Below are 20,963 nucleotides of genomic sequence, written 5' to 3'. Positions count from 1 at the left end.
TTGTGGACATTGAGTTGTCAAAATGGATATTGTAAAGGGGTTATTGGTTGTAATTTCAAAGTCTAACATGCATATTCTATTAATATATATTTTTTCTGTGTTAACAGAGCAACGAAGTTGGTGGTAGCAGCCATATGGAGAAGAGGAGTCTAGCCTTACTGGAGTCGCGTGGCGTCAACCTTGACTGCATTGTCACTGATCGTCATCCTCAAGTACAGAAGTTCCTCAGGGAGAGAAACATAACCCATTACTGCGATGTCTGGCACTTTGAAAAAGGTATATTTTCAGAGCCAATATGGAGCTATGTGTTGCTCCAGGCTTTTCCTTGCTTTGATTTGTTAGTGATATCCTTTTGGTGAGAAGGACCTGATGTTTTGAAGCTTGCGTAAAGCTCCCATTTGGTGGTCCTTCATTTTAAAATTGTGATACTGAGTAAATGGTAACAAATGCTTTGAAATTATCAAATGCTACTATCGAGTAATCACTCACTTTATGAGTATCTTAACTAAGTGGAAAGTACTTTGCTCTCATTGTAGGTATTTCAAAGAAGCTGTTAGCAATCAGTATGCAGAAAGACTGAGAAACTCAAGAAGTGGATGAAGAGCATCAACAACCACATATACTGGACTGCAGCTGGTTCAACCTCCGGGCCAGAGAGAATCGCAAAGTGGACCTCGATCCTGAACCATGTTCGAGATGTCCATGTACATGAAGATCCTCTTTACCCCAAGAGCGTGCATGCGATCCGCCAGACAAGTGACCGGAGTAAATGGCTTCAAGCAGGTATTTCACAAATATACATGCTAAATGTCAAAACAGTGAACAGACAACCACAGTTATTTAGTGGCTTTCAGAAATTTACCAGAGGACATGGTTGTAGTATTCTTTACTGTATGGGTAATGGTTTTCTAATATCATATTTTCTTATTGTCTGCAGCAACTCCAACTTTCTCCAAGTTGGAGAACTTGCTGACCAACAAAGGGCGCTGAAGGAGGTTGCAAAACTGAGCCCCCACAACCAAACTTCATCTTTGGAGGCTTTCCATGCGGTTATTCTTCGTTCTGCCCCAAAAAAATTTGTCTTTCCCTTTATTGGAATGCTGTGCAGGTTAAAGAAAGTTTGTTTACTCAATACTTTTTGGAATTGTAGACTAAAATATCTGTCAATATTAACATGTTTTGTCTTGTAATTCCAGACTCTACCTGGCTGCTATGCATTCAAATCACAATGTGGACCGACCACAGGCCGAAACAAAGGAAGGAGTACCGATTTACAAAATCTCCTTTCCAAAGGCTAGGAAGGGAGAGTGCAGAGCTAAACCTAAAAAAACACAGCAGACCTTTGTTAAGGGTTCAAATCAATTCAAACAACACATACTTTGGATTTCTAAAATGTATTACTCTTGATGAAAAATAAATTAAATACAAAAACACAGTAACACAAAACCCAACCAATTTGAAAAGAAAACATGTTTTACGATACAGGTTACGTTGATGACATCATGGATGTCATTTTTGAGGAAGTCTTTCCTAACCCTACGCCATACACCGAGGCCCTGTTGGAGAGCCCTGTTCCAGAGCCCCTAACAGCACAGTATGAGAGCCCTGTTCCAGAGCCCCTAAAAGCACAGTATGAGGGCCCTGTTCCAGAGCCCCTAACGGCACAGTATGAGAAGCCTGACAAGGAGGCGCTCATCAGCAGCCTTGTGTCAAGGTTCAAACAGGGGGACGTTTAAAACCGACATTGTGGCCTTCCTCAGCGGGAAACTCAGAGCGGATACGCAGAACCACACAAGCTGGAAGGACAACCCGGATACTGCGTCCCAGGAGGCCCCAGCACCAGCTCACAAAGGAACGATAGGAGGGATACCTGTAGCGACTGAACAATTGATTCAGAGATTAAGTCTTGCAGAGATTTATCATTGTTTTGTATTATGAAAATAAATATTACTATGCTCCTATTGATGGTTTGTTCTGTAACTATTTACGTTGTTTTTTTTAGCTCTGATATAAATACATCTTGACAAAATTTGGCACAAGATTTTGAACAACTTCATTTATTTTATTAAATTCTGTAACAATGCACAACTTACTTGTGTATTCTTCTCAAATTTAGGGGACCATAGTCAGCTCTATATATTTGTCTGGCATTCTGAATAGAGTAAACATTTAGGCAGACAGGCTCCAATCCAGGATGGTCAACCATACACGTCTGCTGTTGTTCGACCTCCCGTAGTCTTCTAGTAACCTAATTAGAATTTGAAAGGGTAAGTTTTATTTTTGAGCATAATTATTCGTCAAATGAAGAGACAAAATAGTTTCCAATATAGTGGAAAGTGCTACCTGCGGTATCTTCATGCAGCAAATATTCTCCACTTCTGTGGGCATGGTCGCACATTTTCCACAACGGCACCTATCCATAAAATAAAGGTAGATGTAATAATGGCAGAGGTCTGACTATAGTGGCTCTGGTTAGTGTCTATAGCTATACATATGACAGTGGACAAGCTGATGTTAGACGTAAATCTTCATGAGTAAATCATGGGTTATGTGTAACATGACTTCAATATGGGTTGAAATTAACCCATTAAAAAATGAGTGACTTCTCTAAACTACAAAGATGACTGATATAGATGCTAATATAGCGTTATAACGATAGCAAATCAGCAACTTTAAAAGCCAACAACGTAGGCTAGCGTTAGCACATGATAATAACTAACCGCATACATAAACAAACCAACTAAAGTACCGTATCCAGTCACAATATATTAAACTAACCATTCAGAGACGTCCTGCTGTAGCCGCTGAGTATCAACTTCTTCAGGTGCTTCGCTATCCGGATCCGATTCTGGGTCAAACTGAAAAGCTTCAACGACTGGGTTTCTACGAGCCATTGCGATACAACCACCTTAAACAGAGCGCACGTGGCTGCAAGCTGCTCAGGGCCACGCCCCCACCCTCCTCCCTGACCTGCCTTGACACGCCCACCGAAACAGCGCATTTGGGGGAAGCTCAATGTGCGACTGGCTCGGAGTGGCTGTAACTGCACCACGGCTGAATTTCGGGAACGTCTTTGAATACTGTGTTAGTTGCCCACTAATACCTATATTAAAGAATACATAAAATAGCATGTCATGGGACCTTTAAGCTAAATAGCCTAATAAGAAGCGCTAATAGGATATTTGACTGAACCACCAAACTAGTTGAGGGTTTTTGCCTACCTGCAAGCATCCTCCAACTGCAATCTTTGGTTATTTATTTATTAATTTAGCTACACTTTAATAGTATTCTTTATGTTCAGTGTTCAAAATTATTTGTTATTAAATGTTACATTAAGTTAATTGTTATATAAGTGTTGTTGAAATAAAATGCTTTTTAAATTTAAAAAAATCGTGGGATGTATCGAACTGTGGATCAAAAATCGTGATACAAACCGAATCGTGAGTTGGTGTATCGTTCGGCCCTAGTGTGAATGTTTACATAGTTTACTCCATTTAGTCTTTTGAACTCTGTTCAAATCCCTTCACTTGATTTAAGCCATTCAATGTTTCTTTTTGTCTGAATCTTTGTGGCTTTATTAAACCTCACTTTGTTTATTTTCAACCTCACTTTGTACTACAGCACTCATCGCATTTTCTGCAGGCAATGCATTTTCTATTCATATTTGTTCTCCCGTCTCAAACGGCTCACTGTAATTCAGCGGTCCCCAACCAACGGGGAATCTGAATTCCATAATGAACCGCAAGCCGGAAACAATCCCTTTCTCCTCCATGTCCCGGTTCATTCTGAACTTCAGATTCCCTGTTGGAGCCCTGGCAGCGGCCAACTAATTGGCAACCCCTGCGAAACACCCCCTTGCAACCAATAAAATGAACACAATGAAATAACAAACCCTTGATTTTTTTCATTAGTCATTTAGATTAGTCGACTAATCGATAAATTTGTCTAAAGATTAGTCATTAGAAAATTTCTCATTAGTAGCAGCACTAGTATTGATAAGCTCAAAGTTGAACTATAGACCTAATATCTTTATTTCTAATGATGAGGTCAAAGTTGTGACTATAGATCTATCTTTATTTCTAATGATGAGGTCAAAGTTGTGACTAATGATCTAATATCTTTATTGCTATTGATAAGGTCAAAGGTCTGATGTATGTATGTATGTATGTATGTACGTACGTACGTACGTATGTATGTACGTACGTACGTACGTATGTATGTACGTACGTACGTACGTATGTACGTACTGATCATGGATCCTCTTCCAGGAAGTTTTTGTCAAAGTGGGGAGAGGAGACCTGGACAGGCTGACCACGGAGGTCATGCAGCTCAGAGAGTTCCTGCCTCGGATGGTGAACGACCTCGTTGATACGCTGCACAAAACCAGAAACACAGAGAGAGGTGAGGGTGAACTGATGAACACATGAACGACCTGCTGGAGACGCTCCACAGAACCAGTAACACAGAGAGGTGAGGATGAACTGATGAACACATAAACAACCTGCTGGAGATGCTCCACAGAACCAGAGCTACAGAAATAGGTGAGGCTGAACTGATGATCACATGAACAATGCACAGAACCAGTTCTACAGAGAGAGGTGAGGATGATCTGACTAATGCATGAAAGTTGCAAAGAAACAGCCCTAAATAGAGAGGTGAGGGCCCGGATGAACACATGAACCCTGCACAAAAACAATGCTGCAGAGAGAGGTGAGGTCCCCTGATGAGAACATGAACGCCGAGCCTGAAGGTGAGGGACTTGCGTTTGTTTGTGTTGTAGTGAGTGACCACGTCAGCCAGGAGCAAAATCGACTACGTCAGCAGTGTCTCCACCTCGGGTCACGGCTGGACTCGGCGGAGACGGAGCGCCAGAGGGAACGGGAGGTGAGAGGACCTGATGTCTTGTAACTGTTATCATTAAGGACCTGACTAGAGAACTGAGGGAACACTAGAGACCTGGTCTGAGGGGACACATCCCTCTAGAGATCTGGTCTGAAGGGACGCTAGAGACCTGGTCTGAGGGGATGCGTCCCTTTGGTCTGAGGGGATGCGTCCCTCTGGTCTGAGGGGATACATCCCTCCAGAGACCTGGACTCTGGGGACACGTCCCTCTAGAGAACTGGTCTGAAGGGACGCTAGAAACCTGGTCTGAGGGGATGCGTCCATCTGGTCTGAGGGGACGCGTCCCTCTGGTCTGAGGGGACGCGTCCCTCTAGAGACCAGGTCTGAGGGTCACGTCCGTCTAGAGACCTGGTCTGAAGGGACGCTAGAAACCTGGTCTGAGGGGACGCGTCCCTCTGGTCTGAGGTAGGGATGCGCCGAAACAGAACATGCTGAAACAGATGTTCATTTTGGTTTAATTTTTCACCATTGCATAAATCAAACAATTAAATGTCCTTTATAAACTTTTTTGTCTTGCTTTTCAATAAAAAAAAATCAATTACAAATTTGATACAAAATATTTATTCAATACTCAACGTTTTCTAACATTCCAGCAGAATAATTTATTTAAGTACATGAGCAAAACAAAATATTTTTATTTGGCCAACTTTGAGCCCCCCTTAAATTGGCCTTAAACAAGAAATTAACTGTATTTACTCTGTATGCTCACAACAAAAAAAGTGCATTAACAACTGCTTGGAAAAAATAAAAATGGGGTGGGGGCTGGGGGTGCAGTGCCCTATTTCTGACAGTGAATTTAAATAACAGGCAACTTAAATAAACTAAATTAAGTCTACTTCAGGAAAAGTGGCAGGTTCTTCTTGATGAAAAGGAGCTTCTCTGCTTTGTCACATGAAAGTCTGTTCCTCTTCTCATCGATGACATGAGAAGCAGCGCTAAACAGTGTCTCGCTATCGGTGCTTGTGCATGGAGCAGACAAGTATCTAGGATCGGAACGGAGAATCGAAACAGTCATCTCATAGCATCCACATTGTAGGCTATCCTTTTTTTTTTTTTTAATAGATGACGGCATGTTTTTCTTTTCTGCTTAAGAAATAATTACATTTTTGAATGCTGGTATATGCCTTCTATTTTTCCACACTAAGTATAGTATAATAGTTCAAAATATATAGCCTAACAAGAACTTTATGAATAACATATTTAATTCCATTTCCTAAATAGCTAACCTGCGTGCCATCTCTGCCAGGTCGGGAAAGCGGCCTTGATGGGCCCTCCAATATCCGAGAGGGTTATTGCTCCTGGGGATGGGGACATCTGATAGAAAAGCATCCAGCTGTTGAGCTTGTCTTCTGACTGGTTTTTGGATTGCTCTCTTGGAGAATCTCTTCGAACATGTCAGACAGTAAGGGTTTGCGCAGCTGATCATCTGTAGTGCGTGCCCTTTTTTTCTCAACACCATCTCCCTGTTCTGCTGCGCTGTGCGTCACGCAATCGTCTCCATCACACAGCGGCTTTTCCAAATCCAACTCAGCCTGTATCATGTCCCTTGTGCGCTGCTTTTTCCCCACATCCAAGTAATGATCCTTATATCGTTGATCAAGTACTGTCGCGATGCAGTACAGCGGTTCGGAATCTGCCTGGCTAAAACGAGTGTTCACAGCATCTAAGAGCGCACTTTTTGTTGTTCTCACTCCGTGCTCTGTTTCAGCCTCTTTGCCTAAAAGACGCTTTAATGCCGCAAGTAAGGGGATAACGTCTGCCACAGATGCACCCGATGAGCTTATCTCCTTCGTTATCTGCTCAAAGGGGGCAAGGAGAGAGAGAATGTTCTCTATTAATACCCACTGGTATGCGCTGAATGTCGCAGGGAGATCATGATCGGCAATGTATGTAGCCAGGACTCGCTTTTGTGCAAAAAGGCTTTCAAGCATGTAATACGTACTGTTCCACCTTGTGCACACATCCTGTTGGAGACGTTTTGGTGGCATTCACTATTGCTCTTGGATTGCTTGTAGGCAAGCGGAGAATGCTTAAAATGGCCCACAATTTTCCTGTCGGTCGCAATTACATCCGCTATACTGCGCTGACTCAACACTCCCTCGTTGACAGCCAGTTGAAGCGTGTGGGCCATGCACCGTATGCCTTTAAGGTTGCTGTCTTCCATGGATTTGGTCATATTTCTAGCATTGTAACTCACTATCACATATACTTTGGACGGGTCGATACGCCAAGTGTCAAACATTTTGGCAAATGCATCTGAGATGGCTGCAGCTGTATGGGACCCTCTGAACTCTTGCGAGTGAAGAACAACCTTTTGTAGGTTGAACTCAGTGTCTATCCACTGTGCCGTTAAACTCAGCATGCTGGTGGGACTGACATCGAGCTCCATATATCTGTGGTGAAGCTAAAGGTTGCAATATCTGTAGCCAAGAGCTCGTAGACATGAGTTGACACAACGTTATATATTTCGGGTAAGCATACATCCGAGAAATACCGTCTACTTGGGACGGTGTAACGGGGCTCAACATGTTCCATGAGTCTACGGAATCCTACGTCCTCAACTGAGAATGGTTGGTCATCCAAGGCAATGAATTCCATTATTTTAGTAGTTATGCCCTTAGCTTTAGCACCGTCACTGGCAAACTTTTTTGCCTTTTCAAATACGTCAGCCACAGATGGAGTGTTTGAGCTGGGTAGGCCTACTTTTCTTTTCGTTGCTGCCGCCGCGGTGTCTCTCTCGTACTCTGCATGTTGTCCGGGGTGTTTTGATTTTAGGTGATGGATCAAGCTTGTTGTGCTGAAAGTCTTCGCAGATTTTTCCCTCTAGAAAGTTCAGCAGAACACTGTCTGCAAACGGCCTTATTCGCTTCGTTTTCGGAAACTTTAAAATGCTTCCACACTGCTGACATGTTTGCTGAATGAAGTGTGCGCAGATTTCTTTCTGCTCAGTGCGCACACTTTTTTTCTGAGAGCCGGGTCGATTGAAACACGGGACGATTGTATCACAGCGATTTCCTCGAAAACCACGCAAGGCTTTCACGTCAAATTCCGTCACTACGTTCAGCACCCAAGACAGACCAACCCCGGGAGATTTTGTGTAATGACGTCCCACCTTCAAATGTTATCCCCCGAACAGCTGTTTTCGAGAGCGCTAAGTAAAATCCTTCCTGCGGTAGTTTTTTTGTAATAAATAGTTGTGTTTTTTGTTTCATGCCATAATAATATGACTATACAACAGATGAATTAGTACTTAAACCTAAATGTTCGGTGTATTTTATTCAGCCTTTTTACTCCTTCAGCCGAAACCGAAAATTATGTTTTGGGCCATTTTCGGCCGAACATGTTCGGTGGCCGAATATTCGGTGCATCCCTAGTCTGAGGGGACGCGTCCCTCTGGTCTGAGTGGACGCGTCCCTCTAGAAACCTGGTCTGAGGGGTCACGTCCGTCTAGAGACCTGGTCTGAAGGGACGCTAGAGACCTGGTCTGATGGGACGCGTCCCTTTAGAGACCTGGTCTGAAGGGAAACAAGAGACCTTGTCTGAGGGGACATGTCCCTCTAGAGACCTGGTCTGAAGGGAAACAAGAGCCCTTGTCTGAGGGGACATGTCCCTCTAGAGACGTGGTCTGAGGGATCACGTCCGTCTAGAGACCTGGTCTGAAGGGACGCGTTCCTTTGGTCTGAGTGGACGCGTCCCTTTGGTCTGAGGGGACGCATCCCTCTGGTCTGAGGGGATACCTCCCTCTAGAGACCTGGTCTGAAGGGAAACTAGAGACCTTGTCTGAGGGGTCATGTCCCTCTAGAGACCTCTTCTGAGGAGACACGTCCCTCTGGTCTGAGGGGAGACGTCCCTCTAGAGAACTGGTCTGAGGGGACAATACCCTCTAGAGACCAGTGGCGTGTTCCAATATCCATACTTTCCATACTTACTATACTTAGTTTGAGTACATAGGGCGATCCAAATGCGATCGGGCGAAAAGAAGTGTACTGAAAGGACCGGGATGGTGTACTCAAAACGTTAAGTGTGGATCGATGTACACTTTTCGCACTCAACGGAAGCCATCTTAGCTACGTAGCAAAAGAGGCGGAGCCAGGCTGAGCAACCTTTGGCACATTTTCCACATAGCCTGCCTTAATGGAGTCATTTAGTCGTCTTTATAGCTTTTTTGCTTTTTTATAGCTTCTAGGTGCATAGGGTTCAACGTTCAAAGCGGGGTGTTTATATCGGGTGTCGAGCCGCAGTGGTAGTCGCGATCGTAATTTCTGGTAGGTGCACTACAGAGTATTCAATTTGGAACAAAACTGACATCTGAAAATCTGCGTACTTAGTGAGTGCGGATAGTGTACTACGTTTAAGTGTACTAATGGAAGTATGGATATCGGAACACAGCACTTGTCTGAGGGGACAGGTCCCTCTAGAGACCTGGGGTCTCATTTATAACCGTTGCGTACGCACAAAACGGGGCTGAAATTGTCATACGTGACATTCCACGCCAAGGTTATAATCTATAAAAAACCCACTTCACGGGAGAATGTGCGTAGCCCTAAGCAAACTCTGACCCATGCGTACGCATGGTTTGGAGGAAAAAGAGAATTGGCGACACAGATGGTGTGGTGGTGAACTAAAGTCAGACAGAAGAATTGTAGAGTGAGAAGAACGATTATGTTTTATCATCGCCCTTCATAAATTTAATTTAACCCGTATCATGCGTTAGATCTATGTAATCAGAATAATTTACTCCAGAAACATCTCCTTAGAATAGAAATAAAAATAAATTCTCTATAATTAATCCCGTCACGCCATAGGCTACTGTCCACTGACGGCGCGACTTCATGGAATAAAGCATCTGTCCAACATGTCTCAATAACATAATATTTTTATGTGACACTGTAAACACATAATCAAATGTCAATTAAATCCCAAGTGTGGAAAACCAAGCCACACTCCTCATCACAATCCGTTACTCTTGATGCTTTTCATGACAAATCGGGCATTAAAAAGGGGTTATGTTCAAGAACATTTTACGTGGGTGATTACAAACTGATTATCCAAGGTGTTCTCGGTCAGTCTTATTACCATAACCCTTTAAATACAGAGGTGAGCGCCGTGGTAATGCTGCACCATATGGCACTTCTGGCGGACCATGCAAATGGCAGGATTCGGAGAGAGAGGGTCTTTAGGGACCATAACGATTTATTGGTACATAAAAATGTTTACCTTTATGTCAGACCACTTCTTTTTTAATTCTGGGACTGTGCGCTCCGTGCTACTGACAGAGTTCACTGCTGCAGCAACATGTTGCCACTCACTCTGCTTTTTGTTGTTGGCGATCCCAATCCCGTGACCGCCGAACAAAACTACTTTTCGGGCCTCCACCTCACCCACACGTGTCTCCACTTCAACCTCCGTGAAATTTCGCTTTTTTGCTTTTCTCAGTCCTTCTGCCATTGTTTCCGACAGGACATAATTCTTGCATCTGAGTCTGTTTTATATGCAGATTGCATTCATGAGGTCATTTGCATTGACCATTTATGGTTAAAAAGGGTCGTGTACAGGGCGGAACGTGAAGCTGATCCCAGGTCGGATAGGAGACGTCCCTCTGGTCTGAGGGGGCACTGGAGACCTGGCTAAAGAATTGTTAGCCTAAGTGGATCGTGAAGTTCGTCACACGAGAATCAGACAGTTTTCACACTGTTTCCCAAAAGCATCACTGCGTAACGAACGCGGGAAAACACAGTAGCTAACGAGGGCTCCAGGGGTACTCGTAGAGTGCAAAGAGCATTGTAACTTTAGCTTCAGTGGAGTCATCAGCTGGGCATTCAGTGGTATTGGATTTTTTTTTAAATAACACATCCAATACCACTAAATAAGACAACACACTAAGCGCTTTGAGTGTGAGAAAAGCGCTATATAAATTGAATCTATTAAATGTACAGCTGGCGCAACAAAAAAATGAGAAAAGGCTTTTTTTATGTATACCGTAATTTTCGGACTATAAGCCGCGCCTTTTTTCCCATTTTTTGCGATTCTGCAGTTTATATAACGGTGCGGCTAATCTACGGATTTTTACAGCTAACGGCCACTAGGGGACCTCCTAAATCTATGGATTTTATAGGTTTCAGTCCACCAACTTTAACTCTATGGGCTCTATGACCGGTCCGCGGCACCACCTTTAAGCGGCGGGCTCCAGCAGGAAAAGCTGGAAAAGAGTGAGACAGGTAGCGCGCAACTACCCAGAGTGGTACGAGAGACAGAATGAGTGCAAGACAGACATTACGAGAGCGAGACAGCCATCTCTTTCCCGACAATCCCCTCTGTGCACGAACCCTTACATATGGTAATTAGGGCTGGCCCGAATTATTAGAATATTCAAATACTCGTTCGGAAAATTAGTATTCAAAGCTTAAATCAGTATTCGGAGCTTCGTTTTTTTTTTCACGTACGTGACGTTACCAGAGCGAGGGAGGCAAACTATAAGCGTCAGCGACACCAAGCAGAGAAGCGAGAGAGGTGGAGGAAGAATAGATATATTGTTTCCCTTTACTTTATAACACAACATTAGCGGGATCTCGGGAGGAAAAGTAATACTTAGCGAAATGCTAACCTTAGCTTAGTTGTTTGTTAACGTTCGCTGTACAGCGCCGCGCCAATCAACTGTGACTGGTTTGCTGCAGAGCGTGAGCGTCTTGGGAATACCCGGTCAATATAATGTATATAATATGGACACATAGGACAATCAATATTCGATATTTGTTGATTTATTGTACAAATTCCCTGAAAAGATGCACGGTCCAGGATGAATTGAAAAGCTCCCGTAAGGGCTGAGATGACAGAGGACAGCTGATTTGGAACGGAACAACAGCTGTTCGCTTTCACGGGGAAAAACTAAGGAACTTCAACCTACTTCGGCCTACTAATTAACGTTCAAAAGCTATTATATCTTCAACAAAATCTGCAGATACTGTCAAAATTGGTTCCAGGGAGTCTATAGGGATTATTAATGTTGTTTTTGATGGTGTTTCTTTCTGGAACGAGTATTCGAATATTCGATCGGAAAAACCAACGAGTATTTGAAGCCTGGAAAATGGCATTTGGGCCAGCCCTAATGGTAATTAAACATTAAAACACCTGCGGCTTATAGTCCATTGTGGCTTATATATGTACACATCATTCAATTAAGCTGCTGCGGCATATACTCCGGTGCGCCTTACAGTGTGGAAAATACGGTATCTATATATATATATATGGAATGGTTAAGAATTAAAAAACAAATATATATATTAAAAAATGCCAATTTTAAAGGTCGGATTTGTATCATAATGCGCAATGATTCATGATTCTGCATTATTTAGAGAAAGCCTCTTTGTTTTTGATCTGATTGCCCTGTAGCGCCTCCCAGAGGGCAACAGTTCAAACAGGTTATGGACTGGGTAGGATGAGTCTGAGGATGCTATGAGCTCTCCTGAGGCAGTGTCTATTGTAGACATCCTCAAGAGAGAGAAGAGGACATCCAATGACTTTTTGGGCAGTTTTTATGACCCTCTGGAGCGCTTTCCTATCAGCTGCAGTGCAACTGGCGAACCACAGCGATATGCTGTAGCTTATCACAAGGCATTAGGGGTGTGACGATACACTCAGCTCACGAGACGAGACGAGACACGATATTCGGTTCACGAGATCGAGACGAGACAAGATTTTAAGAAAACTACAATGACAAAATATATGACTGGACCAACAGACTTTTATTTAACCGAGTTGCACATGTATTTTGAAATGTTTTATTATAACTCTTAACATTCATGAAATTGAAACTAAAACTAAAATTTATAAAAGTTGAAGTTAAATAAATTAAATTAAATAATTCTCTTTTTTTTCAAGTGCAAACAATATTATGTGCAAAACCAAATCAAAGTTCTACTCCATCAATACAGAGTGCAAATAGTGCAAACAGAGTCTGACCAAGTATGTCACTGACAACTTGGTATTGTCCGTGTCTTATCAGTCACACTACTGCCATTCATAATTTCCGCCGGGTACCCAAAATGCTGCCAAACAAATAATTTAAAAGTGACGGGGGCATCTTTGACGGTAATACGGGTATTTTCCGACGTCATTCTGGCTGCCTATGGCTGCTTCCCCTGCTTCCCCTCCTTCTCCTCCTCTTCTTCTTTTCCTTCTCCTTCGTAAGGTTCTGGCAGGCTAGACGTATCAAAGGCGCATTACTGCCCCTACAGGCCACAAATAGAAGTTTGGATAGCTCAGAAATCTCGCGAGACAGATTTTTGTCGCGACGGGTAATATCGTCGAGTTTAATTATCCCCCCCACTTCTATTATCCCTTTACAAATCCCCGGTGTGATGTAATGGCTCCGCCATCCTAAAGGTGCTGCCATCTCTGGCTGGAGTAGTTATTGCAGCTTATGTGTTCGATCCTGCTTCCTAGTGGCTATGTGAGGGTAATGTAGCTTGTGTGTTCGATCCTGCTTCCTAGTGGCTATGTGGGGGCAGTTTATGTGCTTAAAATACGTAACAGAAAGATGAATGTTAGTACGAGCCTGGCAGGGATTAAAATTAACGTTGTCCCGGGGCCGTAATTAATTGTCATCGGGAGGATCAATAATCTCTCTTGGGTCGACCTCAGGATGAAGAGAATTTTGTGGGCACTGCTTGCAACAGTGGTGATGGCCTTTTTACACTGCCAAACCGGTTCGGTCGCAGCGGGGCACACCCGGCGATTTCACCGTCTTATTTCAAGTTTCCTGTGTAAAACCAAGGGGTTAAAATCCCCTGTTCCTCACGGCGCGGGCTTTCTTGGTTCACTGGTGAAGTCAAGGCTGCGCACGGAGTCTAGACTAGAAATGCACGGTTGAGCTGTAATGTCATCCGTACCCACTGCCTAATATCAATATCCACCCAAAGCAATGTCTTTTTCGACAATTAATACCCGCACCCGCCCGATCATCGGGTGACCAGACGTCCCGCTTTTGAGTTGCGTGTTCTGCGTCGGCACGCTAAAATGTCCAACCAGTATGAAATGTCCCCTGTTGTCAGCGATTTCATAGCACACATGGTCTTATTATAGCCTTATCATTAACAAAAAGACACATAGAAAGAATAAAGCATATTTCAACAATGTGTGTGAGGCAGGGTTTGAGTTATGATTAAATCTCGGTGGGGGTCTCTTTAAAAATAAATAAATATAGACGCGCAAGTAAATATAGGCTATTATGACACGGCTCTTCTCAATCCCGTGGAACGCTCTGTTCACTTGCATGGGCCCATCACAACAACGCCAGCGTCTTCGGTTGCTAAGCGACGTCAACGTCTTTGGTTATATTTGGTTATTTTTTCGTATGGCAAGTAGCCGCTCATTATCGAAAATAAGCCCCTTCAGGTCGATGCAAGACACCTCTGTTTTGCCTCGGAATCCGGTTCGCCCTGTCTGGGCTTATTTTCCCGATAATGACTAATTACAGTTAATGTGTCGGGTTGGGCCGGGCTCGGACAGAACGTGCACGGGCTCGGGCCGGGTCGGGCTTGATTTTCTGGGGCCCGATCTAAGCTCTAGCGGAGATGTTCGCACATTTAAGGCGCAGGGAGATTATAGAAAAATATGTCAAATTTGTCAGTTTGCTGTTTTTCTGGTCAATATGTTAACCTACTTAATATTTATTTATTTAAACCGTGACCCATCGGCAATTCCTCCAAGTCGTTACTTTTTTTCACGCAATCCACCCAACCCATCCACGGTGTCCGCGGGTATGAGCGCCAACCGCGCATCTCTAGTCTCTAGACCTCTTTAGAATAATTTGCATACTCCTGATTGTTTTATTTCTTTTATGAATGAAGACAGCCGCATGCAAGAATGAGTTCACGTCTGAGTGAACTCCCCCAAGTGCAAAAACGCCAACATATTCTTTTTATTGCTGACCACCACAAAAGCCTCATAAGGACAGTTCCTCTGCGTCTCTCTCGTAGATCGCACCATCTTTCAACGTCTTTGTTTAAGGCGACTGCATCACCTTCTCTTACATAATCAGCGGCTCAGGGATTTCACTTTCTCTCCAGTTAGAACTGCTCATGATGATATCGCTGCGTTGTCTCTGGGGAGACAGCGCAACACCTCTACCCAAACCCCCCAGCCCCTCCCGGAACAGCGGAGCCGTCGCATTTACATCAGAATGAAACCCAATAAACCGCCAATGTGTATAGGGTCCGGGAGGGTAAATTGGGGTGCTAGCTCAAGCAGGCAATTTACCTCGGGCAGTGTTAACGCGCTGATCATGCCGCGAAAAAGGCGTGAGCAGCTCCTGCTACGAGCGTGGTTTCTCCTGCATGAAACGGGTGAAGTCGGACTGGAGGTCTCGCGTAGCCAATGACACTCTGAACAGCCTCATGCAAATCTCAATGCATGACCCTCCTCTTGACGAATACAACTCACATGCAATCACTAAATGGTGGAGTACTGGCAGAAGGTCCCGTTCTGTGTCTATTCATCTTGAAGCTAAACAAATCTAGTCTGGAAATAAATATATTATTTTATCAACTTAATGTATTGTGTTTTTATTATATTATCAGTAAGTAACAACTCAAAATGTAAAAAAGATTCTTGGCAAAATTCGGGACGGTTCAACATTTTTTTCGGGACTTTTCCGGGACGGTGGTGAAATAAGTTAATTTTAACCCCTGGAGCCTTGATCCATCGTTATCGGGAAACTGTGCCCTGGTCTGAGGGGACACGTCGCTCTGGAGGGACCAGTTAGAGAAAAAAAAAAGAGGTCCAGTTAGAGAACTTCTTGAGGCAAAGGTCAAGAAGATCATAATGTCTAACTCAGGGGTTTTCAAAGTGTGAGAGAGTGAGCCCCCCCTCAGAGAAAAAAATTCAGCTGAGCCCCCCCCCCAATTTTTATTTCTAAATACCTGTGTTTTGAAAGCTATTTTAATTATTTTACACATTTCAAACATCTCCGATCATAATTTTAAAACATTTGGAACATATTTTTGAAACATTTGAAACAAATTTTTTAGCATATTTTTTAAACATATTTCTGAAACATTACAACATCTTTTTGCGTTTTTAAACAACACAATTTAACAACTTTATCTGAGCATGTTTTAGCTGAACCTTTTTTAAAAACATTTGAACATCTTAATCTGTGTAAACTGCCAGTTTACAGATTCATTCAGGGTCCCAGACTCTGAATTTTCTGAGTCTAATCAGATCTGCCTTTTCAGTGTCTAATCAGATCTGCCTTTTCAGTCCAGAGATTCGACTATTCGGCGGGGTTTGTTTACCGGCGTTGCTATGGTGACCTAAATTATTATAAGCAACTGAAAACGACGCCAGTTTGAAACTAAAACTGTGATTCTGAAAAAAATATAAATGCTATCAAAATTCCGTTTAGATATTATTGAAGATACAAGTGTGTAGATTTGTTTAATGGTTTGAACGATGGTAAACGGTTGAAAAAGGAATGAGTTACGATGTCTAGAAGTAGGTGTATCAGAATGGGCTGACGTCTTCAATGAAAACAGCTGAAAACGAAGCGGTATGAAACTAAAACTGTGATTCTGAAGACATTTTAAATGATATCGAAATTCTGTTTAGATATTATTGAAGATACAAGTGTGTAGATTTGTTAAATGGTTTGCACGAAGATAAACGGTTGAAAATGGATTTAGTTATGTTACTTCTACAGTTGAAGTACGACTGATGATTTGAATCATCGTCTTTCAGGTTTTTTTTCGGGTTTATTTTTTTCTCACGTCGCGCCCCCCCTGAAGAACTCTGGGGGGGCGCGCCCCACAGTTTGAAAACCACTGGTCTAACTGTTTAGGGTGATACATATTGGAAGTAGCCTCGTAGTTGTATCAACCTCTGCATTGTCATTCAAATGACTTCACTACGATTTAAAAACTTTTTGACAACATGTATTGTCACGCAACATAGAACTGTACATTGAGTATATGAATGACTGCAGATATAAAATACAATTGTAAAATAAAAGAAAGTAAATTAAATATGAAAATAAAGTACTGCACTCATCACCTATATGACAATACTTCAGTCAACAGCTTTTTTTGTTAACCCAAAATCAAAGCCACTCTGAGGGAAAACTCACGAGCACGTTTTTCGGTAGAGGATATGTGGCTCAGGGTCCTGATGGACTAGTCATATTGGGCTCCGAGTCTATTTACCGTATTTTCCCCACTATAAGGCGCACTTAAAAGCCTTTAATTTTCTCAAAAAACGACAGTGCGCCTTATAATCTGGAACGCCTTATATATGGCGAACACACAAACACTTATGCACACGGAGCCGAAACGGGTGAAAACGATCCGATTTCGATTTATGCGGTTCAGGGATATCTCCGTAAAAACTGAGTCATTACGAAACCGCATCGAGCTGTCGAAACGCTGTAGTAAATATTCAAGGCGCTGGTTCTCCACAGAAAAAAGTGGAGGGCATCAAGCCTGCGCGCTGTATGCAAACATTCAGTCACGAGGAGATTCAACCTTTTAAATTGAGCAGAAATACTTTTTAATGTACAGTTGTAATTACATTTATCAAGGGGCTTTGTTTAAAGCTACAAAAAGAATACAGGTAAAATAATAAATAAACAATTCAATGCAACTCTGACGTACCCCAGCTGGTGGGGGGCTAATGACGTCATTGTTTGCGTTTCAGGCGTCCACACGAATCCTAACACGAAACCGCATAGGTCCGGATAGACATTCAGAAATGTGCGGTTTCGGGGACCGGATTTGCCCACTCCGTCTGGACGGTCGGCCGAAATGCACAAGACTTATGCGGTTTCACCAAAAAATCTGCTTCGTGGGGACGGGGCCTTCGAAGGCGAACACACGTTCACCAAGTCGGGGAGACAGCGCCGGGCGACTTACGCCACTATTTGACAATCGTTCGTGGATGCCTGGGCTGATATATCAGTCTCAACTGTGGTCCGAGCTATCACGAAGGCAGGAATAATCACTGAACTGCCAGGCAACAGTAGCGACACTGACTCTAATTATGACGAGAGGGAGCCATCCATGTTGGATGCCGTACTCGCCCAACTGTTCAATTCGGAGTCCGAATTGACACTGAAGAAGAAGAATTCGATTGATTCGTGGACGGGGAATGAACTTAAAAAGTGAGCTTTACGTGTTATACGTAACTGAACAATGTTGAGTTATGCACTAACGTTTCAATTAGGTTTCTATCAGACTGTGTTTCTTATATGTGTTTGCAACTGAACAAGGCTGGGAGATATTGTTAATATGCACATTCATGTTTTAACATCGTTACCATGGGAGTGAACGGAGTTGTCAGAACGCTTAATAAAGTTTGACTTTATCTGACTGTTTTGTTGACATTCCCTTTAGCCCAGCTCCGTCTAGTCCAGTGGTTTTCAAACTGTTTGAAACATCCCCAGAGTTTGAAACATCCCCAGAGTTCTTCAGGGGGGGGCGCGACGTGAGAAAAAATAAACCCGAAAAAAAACCTGAAAGACGATGATTCAAATCATCGTCTTCAACTGTAGAAGTAACATAACTAAATCCATTTTCAACCGTTTATCTTCGTGCAAACCATTTAACAAATCTACACACTTGTATCTTCAATAATATCTAAACAGAATTTCGATATCATTTAAAATGTCTTCAGAATCACAGTTTTAGTTTCATACCGCTTCGTTTTCAGCTGTTTTCATTGAAGACATCAGCCCATTCTGATACACCTACTTCTAGACATCGTAACTCATTCCTTTTTCAACCGTTTACCATCGTTCAAACCATTAAACAAATCTACACACTTGTATCTTCAATACTATCTAAACGGAATTTTGATAGCATTTATACTTTTTTCAGAATCACAGTTTTAGTTTCAAACTGGCGTCGTTTTCAGTTGCTTATAATAATTTAGGTCACCATAGCAACGCCGGTAAACAAACCCCGCCGAATAGTCGAATCTCTGGACTGAAAAGGCAGATCTGATTCGACTCAGAAAATTCAGAGTCTGGGACCCTGAATGAATCTGTAAACTGGCAGTTTACACAGATTAAGATGTTCAAATGTATTTAAAAAAGGTTCAGCTAAAACATGCTCAGATAAAGTTGTTAAATTGTGTTGTTTAAAAACGCAAAAAGATGTAATGTTTCAGAAATATGTTTAAAAAATATGTTAAAAAATTTGTTTCAAATGTTTCAAAAATATGTTCCAAATGTTTTAAAATTATGATCGGAGATGTTTGAAATGTGTAAAATAATTAAAATAGCTTTCAAAACACAGGTATTTAGAAATAAAAATTGGTGGGGGGGCTCAGCTGAATTTTTTTCTCTGAGGGGGGGCTCACTCTCTCACACTTTGAAAACCACTGGTCTAGTCGATGCATAACACAACCCCAGTCAAACGTTTGACTGCAGTATCTTCTATTCTATGCGCCTGATAATCCGGTGCGTCCTATATATGAAAAAAGTTCTAAAATAGGCCATTCATTGAAGGTGTGCATTATAATCCGGTGCGCTTTATAGTGCGGAAAATACGGTAATTTATGTGATCTGACTTCAGATTTGAGTGGGTATGTTTGTTCAAAACCCTTGTTTTGTCTCATAGTTTCACAAACTCTGTGATAACTGAATCTCTCTTTCTCTGTCTCCCTTGTCTGTGTGTCTCCCTATCTCCGTCTCCGTCGTCTGTATCTCTCCCTTTCTCTGTCTCACTCGTCTGTATCTCCCTTTGTTTTCTCTACCTGTATCTAGGGCTGCTCGATTTTGGAAAAAAATCATAATCACGATTATTTTGGTTAATATTGAAATCACGATTATTCAAAATTATTTTTGAGTTTGAAACATGATGGGCCCTATTTTAACGGTCTGAAACGCAAGTGGGAAGCGCAAAGCGCAAGTAGCTTTGTGGGCGGTTCTACGGCGCTATCGCTATTTTACAGGCGGATAAATGACGCTTGCGCCGCGGCGCAAGTGTCAAAAGGGTTGGTCTGAAGCAGCCTAATTACCCGTAGGTGTGGTTTGGGCGTAACGTGCAACATACCAATGAGAGTGCCAGCTCCCATCCCCTTTAAGAGCCATGAGCGCATTTGAATCGGACGAGTTGATATTTTGACAGCGCGTCTGCAGTCTCCGAGAATTTCAAACTGCAAATGGCTTAGTTTATTGCCAAATAATATGGCCTAATTCACAGATGGAATAAGGGGTTTTCTTCCACAACTTCAGAAATACTGAGTCCTCAAATAAATTTCGGCAAAGAAAACGTATGATAGGCTATAACATATGATATGCGGTAACTGTGGTTCTATTTAATGATATACGCAATACATTATAAACATTGTTTCTTATCAGTATTGTATGCTATCCTAATATGCATGTGTCCCCGCGGTAATAGACATTGCCATTGATTGTTGGGTCTTGTTCGCGAGTGAGGGAACTATGGAGCGTGAGATTGGCCGGAGAATCGGAGCAGCGGGGGCGGTATTGCGTTCGCTTTACCGCACCGTTGTTACGAAAAGAGAGCTGAGCCGCAAGGCAAAGCTCTCGATCTACCGGTCGATCTTCGTTCCTATCCTCACCATATGGTCATGAGGGTTGGGTGATGACCGAAAGGACGAGATCGCGGGTGCAAGCGGGCGAGATGAGTTTTCTCAGAAGGGTGGCTGGCGTCTCCCTTAGGGATAGGGTGAGAAGCTCAGCCATCCGTGAGGAACTCGGATTAGAGCCGCTGCTCCTTTACTTAGAAAGGAGTCAGCTGAGGTGGTTCGGGCATCTGGTAAGGATAAGAAATACCATGCAAATTAAATTTAAATGAAGTGAAATTTCGAGGTTGGAAACTGGGCGCCTTACAGAGCACACACGCGCGCCCGCCTTCATTCATTCTTTTTAACACTCACTCGCAGTAAAACAATGTTTTTCACGATCAAATAGGCCTACTCATCAATCCTAAAAGTTATGGGCATGTAGGCCTACGATGTCTGCGTCAAGAAAATATGTGTTTGCTGTACGGTGTTTGCAGATGCATTGATTTAAAAGTACAACTTATTACCGCTGCATCAGC

The 20,963-nt window shown here is 42.8% G+C and overlaps 2 protein-coding genes and 1 long non-coding RNA gene across 3 annotated transcripts in view; 2 read left to right on the top strand and 1 right to left on the bottom strand.

The window, feature by feature from the left end:
* The first annotated feature begins 22 nt into the window (after window positions 1-22).
* Window positions 23-2,232, top strand: LOC130373000 (uncharacterized). Its single transcript, XR_008893457.1, has 4 exons — window positions 23-276; window positions 537-783; window positions 938-1,108; window positions 1,197-2,232. It is a non-coding gene; the product is annotated as an uncharacterized LOC130373000 (long non-coding RNA).
* LOC130372996 (P2X purinoceptor 7-like) lies at window positions 707-2,956 on the bottom strand. Its single transcript, XM_056579186.1, has 4 exons — window positions 2,779-2,956; window positions 2,344-2,413; window positions 2,094-2,248; window positions 707-1,879 (listed from the first exon to the last, which is right to left on the bottom strand). The coding sequence occupies exons 1-4, from the start codon at window positions 2,892-2,894 to the stop codon at window positions 1,717-1,719; spliced, it is 504 nt and encodes a 167-aa protein (XP_056435161.1). The 5' UTR covers window positions 2,895-2,956; the 3' UTR covers window positions 707-1,716.
* Window positions 2,957-3,734: 778 nt separating this feature from the next.
* The window catches only part of hsf2bp (heat shock transcription factor 2 binding protein), a 70,097-nt gene continuing 52,868 nt past the window's right edge, over window positions 3,735-20,963 (top strand). The window contains exons 1-3 of the mRNA XM_056579311.1: window positions 3,735-3,803; window positions 4,269-4,401; window positions 4,781-4,884. Of these exons, the coding sequence (XP_056435286.1) occupies window positions 3,735-3,803; window positions 4,269-4,401; window positions 4,781-4,884 (306 nt within the window). The remainder of the gene's footprint in view (window positions 3,804-4,268; window positions 4,402-4,780; window positions 4,885-20,963) is intronic.

This window comes from Gadus chalcogrammus, chromosome 20 (assembly GCF_026213295.1).
Source record: "Gadus chalcogrammus isolate NIFS_2021 chromosome 20, NIFS_Gcha_1.0, whole genome shotgun sequence".
NCBI lineage: Eukaryota > Metazoa > Chordata > Actinopteri > Gadiformes > Gadidae > Gadus > Gadus chalcogrammus.
This window is presented reverse-complemented; position numbering and strand designations above follow the sequence as displayed.